Raw genomic sequence first — 18,109 nt, 5'->3', positions numbered from 1 at the left:
GATCACAGAGCACTAGGGAGCAGACACGCTGGAGACCACAGCTGAGCACCAGGCAGCACTGAACTCCCAGGCAATGCTGGGAAGCCCAGCGACAGGCGAGCTCTGCTGAACAGCTCTGAGGACCATCTGACTGGATTCAGGGGAGGACAAGGAAGGGGAGAAGGGGATTTTGTTAAAGAAAAGTAGGAAGCTGTAGCTTAGGGTGACTTGCCTGGGATACAGGTTGGGGGAAAAGAAGGATCTGAAAAGGCCTTGCAGGGAGAGGGGGGAATGGAAAGAAGGACAAAGGAATGCAACGACTGATGCCGAGGTGCAGGGAGTCAGCTCAGGGCAGCAGATGCACTGCAGATCCCTTCTCCATGTCCTGGAATTACAACCTCCTACTTATTGCCCCAATAGGCTATTTTTAAATATATAGGGCCTCGAATGAAGCGGCTGGACTTCATGTAGGCGGAGATCTTCTTTAGTCCCTGTGAGTATGAAAGGAAAAGCAGGAGATCAGGATCTGCTGCCTCGCTGGGGTCTAGCGGCCCTAGTATGGAAGGTTCTACTAAAATTCAAAGTATAGATAGAGAAAATCTACCCAACTATCCTGCAATATATGTACAGTATCATTTCTTAGAAGGGAACTGAGGTACTTGAGGATAAATTACTTCCTCATTCTGTCATGGCTACTAAGGGGGACGGGGCTGGAGCAGCCTGGTTGGGTCTTCAGGTCTGTGCTCTGTATGTGCTGCCTTCCCCACCCATCCTCCTACAGGAGGCTCTGCCACCCCCACCTGCACACACCTTCTCCTTCTACCCACTAAGGATCCTGGCTTGCCTGTAATCACAAAGAGGAAGGATCTAGCAAAATTAAGAGGCTGAGAACATGCGTGTGCAGCTTGGCAGAGCCCAGATCAACTCAGTGACTCAGTAAAGCCCAAATGTAAGTGGAAAAGAGGAGGAGGACCCACAAACAAAGGACTGGCCAGCTCTAACCATTCACCTGGGTCAGAAAACCCAAACTTTTCTACCTGGAACCTGTCCCAATCTCACCATCCCTCAACAGGCTTCATTCCAACCCCGCTACAGCACAACAGATTGCAAGACCCCCAGCTGTGCAGAGCGCCATCTTCTCAGGCAAGAGTGCACAGAATGCACCTAAACCGTTCTTAGAGACCCAGGCTGCCTGTCCTCAGCAAGCCAGGCCCTTCAGCTCACCCATCTCTCCATCCTCCAATCAGACCGGCCTTTGCATGAGCCCCAAGGCCCCTTCACCAGACTCAGAAGAGCTGATGAGAACTAGCTGAGAAGGAACATCACTTTCCCCCCTAAAGTGTGAACTAGGGGGAAAAAAGAGTCTAGGCTAAAAACCATGTTGAAATAGTGTCTCAGATCCTCAAATCTTTCAGTAAAGAAGCTTTCTGGAAGACAAGCAGGTGGACTCAGCATGAGCCATGCTGAGCTGTGGAAGGAGGTCCAGCCTGCGCTCCCAGCACCCAGGTTGTGCTCAGCCAACACCAATCACAGCCCAGGTCCCAGTGCTTCCCACGTTGGGCCTCTTATTGAGCAAAGCCTGCTGCAGATCAGATATGAATGTTGTCTGTCTTCACGTTTTTCTTCCCCTCAGCCCCCTATTGCCAGCTGAATCCACACTGACAGGCTCCTCCTCCTCTCCTGGGTCCTACCTGGGAAACCCAGGCTGCACAAGAGCCAGAGGCTTTTCTTGGAGGCATAAAATTGGGATAGCTGCTGACTAGTGACCTTCGAAAGCAGAAGTTGACAAGAAGCTTGGCACAGCCTCTATTGGCACTGGGACCCGGGGCAAAGCACTTGCCCTCTAGCCTCAGCTTCCTTTTCTGTCCAATGGGATTGGTAGTTCTATTTCCCTTCTATATTGTAATGATAACTTAGACTCAATGATGTAACTTTGAGCATGGTGCCTAGCAGATGCAGTGTTCAATAAGTGCTAGTGTTTCTTTTTTTTAACCTCCAGGACCAGGAAAGCATCATGGAAAGTTGGAAAGAAAAAAAAGGTATTGAAGAAGAAGGAGGATGCGGGGCGTCACCTCAACACGGGACATGAAGTCCTTCAGGTTCAGGAAGGCGTCCAGGCACTTGGGCTCAAATGTACGGTGCTGGTCCAGGACGTCATAAGCCAGGAAATCCACAAAGGTGATCTGCAGAAGGCCAAGGATGAGAAGGGGGCAGAGAACTCGGCACCCTGGAACAACGACAGCCCGATTCCTTCTCTTTACCTTGTCCCCTGCGAACCAGGGCCGCTTCCCCAGGAACTGTGAGTACAGCTTCATCTTCTCAGGCAGGCCCTCCAGGTACCCTGGCTTCAGCTTCTCCTGAGAATGAAATCATCTTCACTGACCTCAGACACAAGCTCCCCGCAGAGGGGCTGCCTCACAAGTATCCTCATGGCCCAGCAGCTGGGGTGAGCAGCCAGCATGCCCGAGGCTGGGCCTGGGTCAGGGACCAGAAGAGACCATAGCCCAGCTGTCAGAGGTGATGGGAAGGCAGAGGGGAGCACAACGACATTCCTGAATCTGTCAGACTCGAGGTCCCTCCCAGGTCCTGTGGGTCAGGCCCAGGAGTGCCATAGCAGGTGGCAGGCCCTCCACTCAGGTTTATGGGGACTCAAGGAATCAAGCACTAAAGGATTCGAGGACACAGACAAAGTTCTACCTGGTGCAATGGATGTGTTGGATATTTAAGTCATGTGCATAAATAGGAGGAGTAGTTAATTTTGAAAGGAAGGACATAAAAAGATAGAGGTCTCTGGGCTGACCTTGAACAGCCTATTAGGAAAAGGTCCTAACTATGGCTGGCATAATGCACGGGGGAAAGAAACAGGTAGAGATCTGAGGGCCAGGTTACATTACGTTCATTCATCTTGTAATTCTTTTTCTCATAATTTTAGTCTCTATTCTAGGAGTAGGCAGATGTGTGAACAGTTGGGAGAGAGTGCCAAAGGCAGGGTCAAGGTCAAAGGTGGAGAGATTTCTGAACACAGGACATTACTATATTGAAACTACATGTTTTTGCCGGGCGTGGTGGTGCACACTTGTAATCTCCGCGCTTGGGAGGCGGAGACAGGAGGATCGCACAGGTTCGAAGCCAGCCGCGCTGGCTTAAGAGACCCTGTTTCCAAATTTTAAAAAATATAGAAAATAGGTCTGGGAGTGTAGCCCAGAAGTAGAAGGGCTTCCAGAAACCCCAGTATTACCACCAAAAAAAAAAAAAGAAAGATACTACATGTTTTAAAGGAGTCTAGACTATACCCTAAGAGTGACAATAACTGATTCATGATATATATTTGACAAGATTTTCAGGCTATGAGGGTCAGTCTGTGGTATAATAGGGAACATTAAAGAATTAGTACCAGTAAGAGTTGAAAAGCTGAACATAAACAGTGTAGATGTCAATGAGGGACTTTAACAACTCTGAACCATGTCTGATCCAGAACCGTGGCATTCACAGGGGGAGGACTCACAAAGTCAGCATTGTAGCAGACCCTGGCAAGTTGTATACGAGTGTCCATAACCTGGTTCTCCAAAATATTCACACGAATCTTCTCCTCTTCTGTCTCCCCACCTGCAGCCCACACAACACCGCTGAGCATCCCACCCCAGCCAAGCCCAGGGTCACCACTGCCCCCCACACCCTGCGGCCAGCCCCACTCACACAGGTTGTGCTTTTCGGCAATGTATCGCAGGATGGCGTTGCTCTGGGTGATCCTGTGAGCCCCGTCAATCAAGTAGGGCAGCTGCATGGACAACCAGGGAAGGTCAAATGGGATTCCAGGTGCTAGCAGCCCCTTCCCTGAGTCAGGGCACATGTGAGACCTGGCACTTAGTGTGTCTAGCCTGCAGGAAGCCCTACATAAATATTCTATAGAACGTATAAATGATCAGGCACGTAGCCCATCACTGAGAGACAGTGTAGACACCTGGTAATGAGAGAAGTTGAGCAGGGCTCAACTTCAGAATGAGAGGGCTGATTCCAGAAAGTCTAAGCTGAAAAATATTTGATGTAGGGATCTCTTACTTTCTTAAAACCCCCCAAACCTGCACCTACATTAGGAAAGTCCAGGCCCAGCTTGAATTTCTCATCCAGCCACTGGCTTTTGTCATAGTCGGGAGCTGCGGTGGAGAAGAGAAAGTGAAAGCAAACCTCCCCTGAGTCCCACCCTCCTTCCCCCAGGACCCTCCCAAGGAGTCAGACAAGACCCCAGACAGTGGACCTGTGATCTGGCCACCCAGTTTTACGTCCCAAGGTTTGCAGTAGGGCTGGAAGGGAGAATGGCTCTAAGGGCTGGGGACCCTAAAGGACAGAGGCTACAATAGGTTTCAGGAGGGCTTGAAGGGGAATCCTGGCCAATTGCTGATTCTGGTGCTGCACTTTCTCAGGAAAGGTTAGGTTCTATGTCCAGCTGCAGGAGGCCTGCAGGCTGAGTGACGGGTGGCCAGGCAGGTGTGCTGAGCACCAACCATCAGGACCAAGCAGGGGACTGACCAGGACAGTGCCCTTACCATCCCCCATGGAGTATCTCTTCTCTTCATAATTGGAGTCTGTGTACTCCAGGATCAGGCGGATGGGGAGCGCAAGCTGAGAAAGAATGCCAGAGTCAGAGATCGGGGATGGAGGGACCCTAACCTCCTCGGAGTGAGCCTTCACCCATAACTAACATCAGCATCCCATTAGACATGGTGAGGGCTGAGGGGGGGGGGAGAGGGGGAGAGAGGGGGGGAGGGAGAGAGAGAAAGAGAGAAACAGAGGGAGGGAGGGAGGGAGGGAGGGAGGGAGGGAGGGAGGGAGGGAGGTAGAGAGAGAGAGAAACAGGGAGGGAGGGGGAGGGAGGGAGGGGGAGAGAGAGAGAAACAGAGAGAGAAACAGGGAGGGAGGGAGGGAGGGAGGGAGGGAGGGAGAGAGAGAGTGTGTGTGTGTGTGAGAGAGAGAGAAGGAGAGAGAAGGGAAGGGAAGGGAAGGGAAGGGAAGGGAAGGGAAGGGAAGGGAAGGGAAGGGATCTCCTCCTGCCTGGGACAGGCAGAGGAGTCCAACTAGTTCTTAAAACTATCCTCTGCTATTCCTGGTGCCCCAGGTCTGTAATTTCCATACTTGGAATCCTGAGATGGGAAGATCTCAGTTTCTATGCTGGCCTCAGCTGGACACTCAGCAACTTAGTGAGACCCTGTTTCAAAATTAAAAAGTGCTGCGGTGTAGCTCCAAGGTAGAATACTCCTGTGTTCAATCCCCAGCACCAAAACAAACAAACAAACAAACAAACAAACAAAGCTATCCATCTTCTGAACCCACCCAACTGCCCAGAATATGCCACTGTGCCACCGTCTTAGCCTCCAGAAGATCCCTCACTCACCCCACGAATGTCCCAGTACCCCAGGGTCATGGGCATGGTGAGGGGCTGTGGATTGAGCCCTCAGGCCTCTGCCAGGAGGGCTTCTGCTTTCTGAGAAGCCTGTGCACTGAGGGGCAGGGCCAATCTTCCTGGTGTTTTTCAGCAACTTTGCCCCGCCCCAAATTCCCACCAACCAGGAGCCTGGACTAAGCCCAGCCCACAGGAGGGAGGAGTGAGATCCTCTGTGACCTCTGCCCACAGCTCTGAAGCCCAGGCTGCACTGGGCCAGCTGCCTGCCTGTGTTCCCTGCTCTCCTCCCACCCTCCTGGGACCCTCAGGGCTGGCAGTGCACTAGCCACAGACCTAGTGGTGAGAAAGCAAGCCTGGTCCCTTCCTTCCCTCCTGGTCTCTAGTCTTCAGGCTCCCCAAATCCAGCCTTCTGGGAGCGTCCACTCGCATGGCTCCTGCCAAGAAGGGTGTCCCGACCTGAAAGCTATGTTGACACCCATCACTGGAAGGAAAGGGTTCCAGCCAACCTGACAGCTTTGTTAGCGTGACAGTCTGGGTCTAGTCTAAGCCTGATCTGTCTCTCCAATTCCATGCTCTCTCTGCAGCACACCCTCCTGCCTCCTGCCATGAGAGGCCCCCTCACCTCCTGTTTTTGCAGACATTCTCCATTAAACTGGAAATGCTTCTTGCCTGTATTTGCCCACAGAGTAGGGAACTAGAAGGGCAGGGGGCTGAAAACCTTACGTGTAAGTTGGAAGAAAGCCCTGATGCCCCTTCCCCCCAGTAACTGAGCAAATCCTGGATGAAAGAGACAGAGGGAGGGGAAGTGGAAAAGAATTCCAGGGCAGAGACGCAAACCATCCCCTGAGAGCAGAAAGTTTAAATTTCTGTATCTGGTCCCTGAGTCCAATCTCAACCTACCTCAACTTCCCTCATCCCCAGCCCTGCCACAGACCCTCAGCTGACTGTGTGCCTTCTTACAGCCAGAGGCAAAGGATTCCAAGAGATGGGGGGGGGGGGCTGCCTGCACCTACCACGCCAGGCACCACAGGCCTCAGGCTGCAGCCCTAGCTCTCCCCTCCTGCGCTCCCTCCCCTATCATGGCAGCTCCTGCACAGTCCCCAAGGCCACTCAGCCAGGACCTGAACCAGAGCTCAAAAGAATTAGCACAGCTCTTAATGGGCTTCAAGGAAGGGAAAGAGAGTCCAGACTGGACCAACAATTGCACTAATGCCTCCAATTCCCAAGTCTGTAATGAAGAAGGTTTTGTTGGTATCAAACTCGTGGACTTGGAGTGCCCACGATGATCTCTGGGGTGAGGTCCATCCTGTACTCCAAGTACCCAGTGCTGCCACAGGCACCTTACATACAGTACAGGGATCCAGGCTGCACACGTTCCCAGGCATGGGGACATCTTGGCGTGACACATTGGGTCTCATAGAGAGGAAAACAATAAAAAGTATGAGTGAAAATGACGGTATTATCCAATTTCACCATCAAGCACTTGAGATATTGAGGGAGAAAGAGTGAAGCATGAAAATCTCGAAATAGGTACCCAAGACAACTAATTCCACATGTAGTCCCCAACAGGGGCCCACATGTGGGCTGAGTCCAGCACACACAGCCCCGGGTCCAGCGCCCACCCCCAGTCAGCATCTGGCTGAGCAAAGCCTGCTGCGGGTGAATGATGTCTGTCTTACAAACCCTGCCTGGCCTCACCCCTGCTCCTGCCAGCTGCATCCACGCTCCTGACACGCTCCGCTTCCTTGGCTGGGTTCTGCACTGGGAAACTTGGGCAGGACAAAAGACTGTGGTTTTTTAATGCATGTGTATCTATGTTCATAGCTGCACTATTCACCATAGCCAAACTATGGAACCAGCCAAGATGTCCATCAACAGATGAATGGATTACAAAACTGTGGGATATGTACACAATGGAATTTTACTCAGCCATCAAAAAAAACCCTCAATTATGCCGGGCGTGGTGGCGCACGCTTGTAATCCCCGCGCTTGGGAGGCAGAGACAGGAGGATCGCGCAGGTTCGAAGCCAGCCGCGCGCGCTGGCTTAGGAGACCCTGTTTCCAAATATAAAATGTAAAAAGAGGTCTGGGATTGTAGCCCGGAGGTAGAAGGGCTTCCAGGAACCCCAGTACCACCACCAAAAAAAAAAAAACCCTCAATTACGTCATTTTCAGGGAAATGGATGGAACTGGAGGACATTATGCTAAGTGAGATTAGTCAGTCACAAAAAATAAGAAATCAGATGCTTTCCCTAATATGTGAGAGTTAGGGAGAAATGGGTCATAGGAGGAACTCTTGAAAGAGGAAATCCTATAGAGGAGCAAACAAGACAACCTAAAGGAGGAGAAAGGAGGGGGGAAGAGGACAATCTCTAAAACACATAATGTACTTAAACATATCGAAGTCAATCACTAAGCCAAGCAAGGGAGGGAGGGACGGGAAGGGAGAGAAACAAGATTTTCCATCCAACAGACAACTAAGATTAGTTATCTGTGGAGATTCATTATTTATGTTAGTCACTTACCTATCTCTAAATTGTATTGTTTGCTTTTATTGTTGTTAATTTTTAGGATTTCTAGTTGGAATATTAATATACCTTCAGATATAGCATTTGGAAATATTTTATCCCATTCTATCAGTAACTTTTAACTCTGTTTACATTGTCTTTGGATATACAATAATTTTTTTTTATTTTTTAGGGAGTTTGTTTACCCTTCTGTTTCCTGTGCCATTGAAATCATATCCAAGAAATCACTGCCAATTTCAATGTTGTGAGGTTTTATGACCCAGATTTTCTTCTAAAAGTTTATAGTCTTAAGATTTATATTTAGGTCTTTTATCTATTTTGAGTTAATATTTGTATATGGGATTAGGTAAGGGTCCAATTTTATTATTTTTCATGTAATTATTATTTTTCAACAATATTTAATTAAAAGATTATTATTTCCTCCAAAAAAAAAAAAGACTGTGGTTTTTCTTTTTGGCAAAATCAAAAAGAAAGACTGACTGATATCTTCAGAAGCCATAGGTTTAATAGGAGCCCAGCACGGCCTCTACTGGCTCTGTCACTTTGAGCAGTGACTTTCCCTTTACAGTCTGTTTTCTTATCTCCTCAATGGGACTTATAATCTCATTTGTTTATTATAGTGTTATAATGATAAATTTAACCCAAGAGATATAGGATGGTGAGGATGGGCCTTGAAAGAAAGCTAGAGCTCAATAAATGCCAGCTCTGCTGCTTTCTTTACCTCCAAGACGATGGAAGTGTCAAGAGAGGAACACGGAAGCCGGGCGTGGTGGTGCACACTTGTAATCCCAGCATTCGGGAGGCTGAGACAGGAGGATCGAGGTTCAAGGACAGCCTCAGCTACTTAGTGAGACTCTTTGCAACTCAGTGAGACCCTGTTTCAAAATAAAGAATAAAAAATAGGCCTGAGGGTGTCTCTCAGAGGTAGAATGCCCCTGGGTTTTATACCCAATACGGAAAAAATAGAAAGGAAAAAAGAGGGGAGGCATGGAAGAGAAGGTGTCGAGAGGGAGGGGCATGGGGCATCACCCCAACAGGAGTAAGAATTCCTTCAGGTTCGGGAAGGCACCCAGGCACTGGGGGCTGAGACATGTTCTGCTGGTCAAGGACACCATAAGCCAGGGAAGCCACACAGCTGAGCTCAGAAGGCCCAGGCTGAGGGGGAGGGAACCCTGCTCCCTGCAACACAGACATCCCCATTCCTTCCTGTCACCATGTCACCAACAAACCATGGCCGCTTCCCAGGAACTGTGAGGACAGTGTCAACTTCTCAGGCAGGCCCTCCATGCACTGAGGTTCAGTTTCTCCTGAGACAGAACCCAGCTGTGATTACCATCAGGCCTGAGCTCCCTGGCCCAGTGGCCACGTCCAGTGCTGTCGTGGCCACTGCCAGGGGTGAGCGGTCATGCAGCAACACTGACTTAAACCCGGCAACTGAAGCCCCTCTTCTCACATGAGGGAAGTCAGAGAGGAGCACAATCTGTCCCTGAGACTGTCACCACCCTGGAGGTCACGCCCACGAGGACCTGAGCACTTGGCAGTTTCTGGACTCAGATGGTGGATGAATTCCAAGAAGCAAAGTACTAACGGATCCCAGGGGAAAGACAGAGTTCTACCTACTGCCTGGTTGTGAGAGTCAATCATCATGTGCATAAAGATAAGGAGTATTTGATGTTGAACATCAGAGGAAAATGAGCAGAGGACCTCAGGCTGACCTGGAGCTGCTGAAAAGGTCCTGAGTCATGCTGATATGGACAGAGCTCTGGGAAGCACATGGTGGGTGTCTGAAGACAGGGTGTGCTCCCTTCTCCCATCTTCAACTTGCTCTTGTCAGAGTCTGAGTCTCTGTATTCTGGGAGCAGCCAGAAGGTATTATTACAATCTGGCAGAGAGGACCCATGACAGAGATAACAAAACAGAGATGGAGACAGGAGAGCATGCATTCATGTCTGGGGAATGGATGTCTACCCTGGAGAGAGTGAACCAGTGCAGAAGACTGGTGAGGACGGCTTCACAGGATGATGAGGTTTTCAGGTGTGAGGGACAATCTGGGGATAGAATAGGAAAGCTCGGAGATCCAGTAACTAGGAGTCCAAACACATCACAGGACCACAGCAGAGGTGGGTGCAGATGTTAACTCCTCCCACCCTGTGTGGGGCTCACAGCGAGACTCACAATGTCAGGGCCGAAGCAGAGCATGATGAAATGTATGCGGTGTCCATTGCTGGTTCTCCAGAGTGTCCTCACCAATCTTCTGTCTCCCCACCTGCAGCCCACACAGCACAGAAGCATCTTGAGCATCACATTCTGGCTGAGCCCAGAGGGTACCACAACGCCTGGATTCTCACTGCAGAGTTGTATTAAGCATTTAAGGAAAAACAAATACCAGTTGTCTCCAATTATTTTTTAAAAATTGAACAGGAGAGAATTATTTCAAGCTAACTCTATAAGTGGGATAATTTTTAATCAATTCAATGGGCATGTACACAACTAATAAGTTATTAACAAGAGGTCAAGGTAGCAAATATCAAATATTATTATAAACCTAAAAAAGTACCACAGGATGAAACAGTGAGCACCCAAATGGCTAAGGCAGTACAAAAAAAGCTCCGTAGCATTACTCATGGAACCATAAATAAGTTCATGCTCACTGGAGAGCAGTCACATCACCTATTACAATAGCATACTATTCTTTTGCTTTGACTTTTTTGGGGGGGAGGGGGTCTGGGGATGGAACCCAGGGGCATTTGACCTCCAAGCTATACCCCCTGCCCTATTTTTTATTCTTTTTTTTTTTTTTTTTTTTTTGGTGGTACTGGGGATGGAACCCAGAGGCTTTCTACCTCCGGGCTATACTCCCAGACCTATTTTATACTTTATTTGGAAACAGGGTCTCACTAAGTTGCTGAGCGCCTCACTAAGTAGCTGAGGCTGGCTTCGAACCCATGCCATCCTCCTGTCTCAGCCTCCCAAGCGTGGGGATTACAAGCGTGCGCCACCACGCCCAGCTTTATTCTTTATTTTGAAACAGGGTCTCACTGAGTTGCGGAGGGCCTCACTAAGTAGCTGAGGCTGTCTGCGAACCGCGATCCTCCGGTCTCAGCCTCCCGAATGCTAGGATCACAAGCGTGCACCACCGCACCCGCCTGCTTTGACTTTTTGTAAGGTCCTCTTTGAGGATAGGATCTTCCCTAATAAGTGACCAAAAATAAGGAAATCAAGTAAGAGACAATTAAAGCATTGCACAACATGGTAAAAATTTAGAAAAATCCAAATATCCAAAAGCATGAGAAGATTATGTAAATTCTATCCATAGGAAAAAATACTATGTACTAATTAAAAATTAGAAGTAGGTATGCATGCATGTGGACTGACTGCCCAAAATCACAAGTTTTAAGAAAAATGTTAAAAAGAAGGTCATTACCTAATATGATATATACATGACAATCTCACGTACCCAAACAGTAGGCATCAATGAAATTTAAAAGAAGCTGGGCAAAGTGGCACTTGCTTGGGGGCTGAGACAGAAGAATCGCAGGTTTGAGAGATCCTCTACAAATAGACTCATCAATCTAGTGACACCCTGTTTCAAAATAAAAATAAAATAGGGCTGGGTTGATTTGAGGGTAGAATGCCCCTGGGTTCAATCCCCAGTACCACAAAAAAAAAATTAAAAGAGAATTTGAAGTTATATCACAAAAGATAAATATTTTGCTTAATAATTATCCATTGAGTGCTTAATATGGTTTGTGGCAATTCTCGATGTTATACAAATAACTATAAAACCAATGGGGGTAAAAAAGAAACCAAAACCCATGCCCACCTGCTGTTAACATCCTAAGGGGGAAAGCAAACAATAGATAGGAGTTCTGACATTGTATACTTTATGTAATCACCACCAGGTCAAGACAGAATGATTCCATCACTCCATAAATCCTGTCTGGGTCAACATTCTGACTGCTGAAACTTGAGACAACTGACCACAAAACACGGAGGAAGAAAGATTTATTTGCTCACAGTTCTTTGGAGATGTTGGAGTTTCAGTCCATGTCAGGCTGTGGAGCTCAGGGCATGGCCACAGGAAACAGAGAGAGAGGGAGAGAGAACGGCTCTGCTCTTCATGGAGGCTGAAGCAGAGAGGGAGGAGGGGAAGAACAACCACAGCACCAAGGCGACACCTCAGGAATTCTTCCTTAACAACCAAGTACCGTTTCCAACATTGCAACCTGAGTTCCATGAGGGTTAGGGGGACGTTCTAAAACCAACCCAAACACTCCACTCCCGGCACCCTAGCCATCACAGTCACCTCACAATGAAGAATGCATGTGGTACATTGCCAAGAGTTCCATAAATCTTAAGAGTTCCAGTATCATTCAAAAGACCAAAGTCTCCTCCAAAACACAAGGTAAACTCTTGGATAGGAGCCTCTGTAAAAACAAAAACAAGTTGCATACATCATTGCAAAAAATAACATTTGCATTCCAAAAGGAATAACTAGGGCCATAAAAAGAAGAAATGAGACCAAAAGAGTATCGAAATCCAGCAGGGCAAGCGTCTGATCCTACAGCTCCATCTTGGCATCGAGGGCACATGGTGGTGGGGTGTGATCTCCGAGGGGACTTGGAAGCCCTGTCCAGACAGCCTGGTTGATTGCAATGGCAGCATACTGGCTCCTCTAGCCCAGCTCCATGGCTTACAGCTTGCAGCCTTTCCTCGTGGTTGTGCCACGTTTCTGGCATCTCTAAATCTCAGGGGTTTCCTTGTAACCTTGAATTCACCCTCACAGCTTCACAAATTGCCCATTTCAGGCCTGTTTGTGGGGAATCCAACCCTGCCACATGTTGCCTGCTTCCCCAGTTTTCCTTTGAAATCTGGGGAAAGACTCCATGAACCCTTTTTTTTTCCCCCAGCAAAGCCAGCATTACATGAGCACTGAGATCAACTAATAACAGGAAAGGTAATTGTGCCCTATGTAATTGCTTCTGGGCTTTTCAGTCACAGCCATGGGGCCTGCCTCCACCGCGGCCACAGATAGGCACACCTCCATCATGGCCATACTTCCTCCTTCCTTTCCTCCATCTATCTTCCACAACATCATATCTCTGGGTCCTGATTATATACATGCCTTTGTACCAAGCTGGAAAACCATAAGTTCTCTCTGATTCACTTTGTGTTCCTGAATTTTAGTGCACAATTCACTGAACACGGACATCAATGTCTGTAATGCAGTTTGAATACTTTACTGTTTGGATATTTCCTCCACCAGCTTAATCAGTCCATCCTCATTAAATTCAGCCTCACACAAAGTTTTGGGACCTGGTCACAATGCCAATAAGCTCTTTGCCAGAATGTAACAGGTGCGGCCTCTGCTCCATTTTCCTATGGAGTCCTCTCTGCCCTCCAAGGTCTCCTGAGCACAGTGTCTACAGTCATCCACTCTGGCCACATTCTGGACCTTCCAGCTTCCCCTCACACACAAGTTCTAAAGATTCACACTTCCTATGGTCTGATCCCACTTCCCTGGTACCAATTTCTGTCTTAAGTCTACATCCTCACTGCTATAATCCAAGACAGCTGGCCATGCAACTTAGCGGAAGGAAGATTTATTTGCTCAGTGTTCTGAAGACCTCAGAGTTTCAGACCATGTCAGGCTGGGTTATATCTGAGGAGCTCAAGGGATGGTAGAGGGAAACAGAAAAAGAGAGGGAGGGAGGGAGGGAGGGAGGGAGGGAGGGAGGGAGTGTGTGTGTGTGTGTGTGTGTAAGGGCTCTTTTCTAACATCATGGAGCCTTGAAGCAGAAAGTGAGAGAGCAAGGGGAGGAGGAACCATTAAATTATCACAGACACACCCCAGGCACCCCTCCTTAGCAACCAAGCTTCACCTCCAACATTGCTCCCTTGATTCCATTGGAGCTAGGAGGACACTGAAATTCAGCCTTTCAGTTCCTACCAAGGTCATCACTCAGGTGACCACTATTACCATGGAGTAATTTCTTTGTTTTGTATTTTTATGTAAATGCAATAATACAGGATGTATTTATCACGTCTTGATCCTTTCACACCACATCTTTTCATGTTTGTGAGGCTTTTCTATATTGTTGTAGGTAGCATTAACATAATGTTTCATTATACTTTTATATCCACTATTATTAATATGGGATTTTATTAACAAACCATTTTCATTTGTTCATCTTCTGTTGATAGAATTTGGGTTCCTATAAGTTTGGGGGGATCTTTAAAATAAAACTGCTTTCAGCGATATCATATATGACTCTGGGAAGATATAAGTCCTCATTCCAGTTGAGTGGGCTATAGGTACTTTCATGTTTTATTTTAGTTGATATTGCCAGAATTTCAAAGTGGCTGTCCAATGTATAAGGGCAAGCTATAAAAGTTCCAGTTACTCAACAGACTCACCAATTACTATTGCTTCTGTTAATATTAACCACTGTAGTGTTTATATACTAGAATCTTATCATCAGATCAGCTCTTAGAGCACTTAAAACTATTCCGCTATCTAATGCTGTTTACCATGTTTTTAAAGGTTAGTGACCATTGTATGTTCTATGTACTTATGGAAAATGCCTGTACAGGCTTAACCCATGTTTTAAATGTGTATTTCTGGATACATAGTTCTGAAGTATTTATTAATCCAGGGCTGCTTATGCCCAACAGACCAAAACCTGGGGGGTTTCTCCACTCCCGCCTTTCCTTCCCCCGCTCACGCCAGCTCTTGCACAATCCCCAAGGCTACTCAGCCTGGACCAGAACCAGAGCTGATTAGGACTAGCTGAGAAAGCACATCACTAATCTGTTGCAGGAGCGCCTCCGATTCCAAAATCTCTTATGAGGTAGGACTTGTTTGTGAACAACAAGTGACCAAGGACAAGCCATGGGGTGAAGTCCAGCCCCTGCTCCCCAAAGTCAGGTGGCGCCAAGGCACCTCACAGCCTGCTACACCTGCTGCACCCAGTCCTAGGGTGGGGGCATTTTGCATGTTCCAATATACTTCATTCAGAGGAAAATAGCAGTGAATCCAAGTGAAAAGAAATATGGGACCCCAACTCATGTGTATAAAACCTCATACAAGGTTTTCCCTTGGTGGCACTTGGAATTGAAGCCAGGCTCTCAGAATGCTAGGCAGGCACTCTACCACTTGGCTACATCCCAGTCCTTCACATATACAAAACCAAAGGCACAACGAGGAAGAAGGAGGGGAAGAGAGTAACAGTCCCACCACAGAACACTGCAGAAAAAATCCTCCAGCGGGGCAGTCAGGTGCGTGCGCCATCCAGCACCAGCACAGCGCAGGGCCCAGTGCTGCCCCAGGCAGGCATCTGAGGGAGCAAAGCCTGCTGCAGGTCACATGTGGGCACCGTCTTCCCATCAGTCCAGCCCGGCCTCGGCCCTCCTACTGCCAGCTGCATGCTCACTGCTGACGCGCTCTGACTCCTTCCTGGGTCTGGGTCCTGGCTGGGAAAACCAGGCTGCACAAGAGCCTGAGGCTCAAAGCAGGGACAGCCAGTGACGGCTGTGCTCGGGGGCCCGAGGCTGAGGGGAGCCCGGCACAGCCACTGGCGCTGGACCTTGAGCAAAGGTCTTTCCCTATGTTCTCGGTGTCCTTCTCTGTCCAATGGGACTGGTGACCTTACCCAGCCTATAGGAGCCTTGGATGACAGACTCACAGTGCAGGCTCAGGTCCTGGAGTGAAGCTCTTGCCCGACGATGATAGTTATTTTCATTTCAGTCTGGGTTTGGGAAAGTATCTTGGAAAGAGATTAGAATGAAGGATGTGAGGGAAGAGGCCAATGAGTCCTTTACTGCGGGTAATGTGTACAGAGATCTTAGCTCAAAAGAAACTTCTGGTGAAGGATTCATTATTGAGGAAACAAACAAAGTGACCTTCAGAGAGGTGGACGAGGAGCATAAAACCTTATTTACTCATCAAACAATAATTTAAGAAGAACTGGTTCTGTTTAAATGTTTGCTAGAAGCTTGGTATGGTGGCACATGCCTATCATATTAGTACTTGGTAAGCTGAGTTTGGAGGATCACAGGTTCAACACCAACTTCAGCAATTTAGCAAGACTGTCAACAATGAAACCCTGTTGTAAATTAAAAAGAAGAAATAAAGAAAATAAAACAGAGCTGGCAGTGTAGCTTCGAGGTAGAATTTTCCTGAGTTCAATTCCCAGTGCCAAAAAAAGAAAAAAAGAAAAGCTGGGCGTGGTGGAGCACGCTTGTATTCCCCAGCTTGGGAGGCGAGATAGGAGGGTCACGCTGCTTTGAAGCCAGCCTCACTGGCTTAAGAGACCCTGTTTCCAAATATATATATATATATATATATATATATATATATATATATATATATATATATATATATTAGGTCTGGGAGTGTAGCCCAGTGGTAGAAGGGTTTCCAAGAACCCCAGTTATCCCCCCAGAAAAGAAAGAAAGAAAGAAAGAAAGAAAGAAAGAAAGAAAGAAAGAAAGATTTGTTGGTAAAATCCAGCTAGTCCTGGGCTTTTGTTTGCTGAGAGACTCTTTGCTACCAATAAAACAATAACATTTTTACTCATCACTGCTGTTTAGATTTTGTTTCTTTCTTCCTAATTCAATCTTGGTAAGGTGTATGAGCCAGGAATTTATCCATTTCTTCTAGGTTCTCAAATTTGGTGGCACAGGGTTGATCATAATAATCTTTATGATCCTTCGTATTTCTGGGGTGTCAGCTGTGATGCCACTGGCTGAGCCCTAGCAGCCCGAGGCTGGCAGGGAGCCCAGCTCCGCCTCCACTGGCGCTGCGGCCTTGAGAGGATGACTTGCCTCTACAGCCTCAGCTTCCTCATCTGTCTGCTGGGCCTGGCAAGTCCACGAGATTGGAGGAATGTTGTATTGAAAAACTTGACACTGAGCACAGGTCCTGGCAGAAGGCCAGTGCTTGATACATGTTAGTGCTATGAAAACATCAGGGAAAGGGGAAGGGAAGGAATATGGAAGACCAGGAGCGTCACCTCAAAGCGGGAGATGGAGTCCTGCAGGTTCTGGAAGCATCCAGGCACTTGGGCTGTCATGGTCTGCTGTTTGACATTAGTCACTGTGATATGTGAGATAGAGTCTCACTGTAGTTCTGATTTATATTTCACCAACAAATAGTGATGTTGAGCCATTTTTTTCTTCATTTTCTTAAGAAAAACTTATTCAAGATCTTTGTCCAGGTTTGAATTAGTTCCTTGGTTTTCTGTCCATTGCAGCCACCTATGTTTGTAAGTAAAGTTCCACGGGACACAGCCCCACACAGTCATTATGCGTGGTCCATGACTGTTTCTACACCACAGCAATACAACAGAAGGATCACAGAGACCAGAAAGTATTGGCCCTTTATGGAAAATGTCTGCTGACCTGTGGTCTAGCTTCATATCCAGTTTATACTCATTTACTACTGTTATCCATCTAATAAATTTGTATCATAGTTTCATGTTAGCTTCTATGTTTCTTTTTTATTTTATTTAATCTATATTTAAGTTAAAATTTAACAACTGCTGGCTTAAATAGTTTTTTATCTTACCAGTTTCATAAACTTTGAGCTTCACCAAATGTTCATCTTAGCATTCATAAATTTCCAATTAATCATTTATTTCAGGGTGAAAAACACAGGAACATGGATTAGGGACATCACATTGCCTCAGATCCTGTCTGACCACCTGAGCCCCACACATATTCCCATCCCCCCAGTTCCTGCTCTGGACATAAAGACACCCAACCACATCAACATAGTCATCCTGAGACTGAGAGGCAGTGACTCAGGACATGGAGCGGTGTGGTTCAGGCTTCACTGGTCACAAAGCACTAGGGAGCAGACACGCTGGAGACCACAGCTGAGCACCAGGCAGCACTGAACTCCCAGGCAATGCTGGGAAGCCCAGCGACAGGCGAGCTCTGCTGAACAGCTCTGAGGACCATCTGATTGGATTCAGGGGAGGACAAGGAAGGGGAGGATGGGACTTTGAAAAGTGTGGAGCTGTAGCTTATGGTGACTTCCCTGGGGGATAGGATTGGGCAGAAAAAAAGGGACCTGAAAAGGCCTTGTAGTGGGAGAGGGGAATAAAAAGGAGAAAGAAATGAAAAGACTGATGCTGAGGTGCAGGGAGCCAGCTCAGGGCAGCAAGTGCACTGCCAGAATCCTGCACTGGAATACAGCCTC

General features: G+C 47.6%; 1 protein-coding gene across 2 annotated transcripts; it reads right to left on the bottom strand.

The window, feature by feature from the left end:
- Positions 1-207: 207 nt before the first annotated feature.
- LOC308259901 (glutathione S-transferase Mu 1-like) lies at positions 208-5,404 on the bottom strand (the record flags this gene model as incomplete). 2 transcript variants are annotated; one of them, XM_080691229.1, is made up of 8 exons in its annotated part: positions 208-470; positions 2,052-2,162; positions 2,241-2,336; positions 3,485-3,585; positions 3,676-3,757; positions 4,069-4,133; positions 4,524-4,599; positions 5,369-5,404. In XM_080691229.1, the coding sequence occupies 8 exons, from the start codon at positions 5,402-5,404 to the stop codon at positions 381-383; spliced, it is 657 nt and encodes a 218-aa protein (XP_080547355.1). In that variant the 3' UTR covers positions 208-380. The 2 variants fall into 2 exon arrangements, with proteins under 2 accessions (XP_080547355.1, XP_080547356.1); XM_080691230.1 differs by lacking the exon at positions 2,052-2,162.
- Positions 5,405-18,109: the final 12,705 nt, after the last annotated feature.

Source organism: Muscardinus avellanarius (assembly GCF_963383645.1).
Source record: "Muscardinus avellanarius genome assembly, chromosome: 3".
Taxonomy (NCBI): Eukaryota; Metazoa; Chordata; class Mammalia; order Rodentia; family Gliridae; genus Muscardinus; species Muscardinus avellanarius.
Note: the sequence above shows the minus strand (reverse complement) of the source record. Positions and strands in the feature narration are given on the sequence as shown.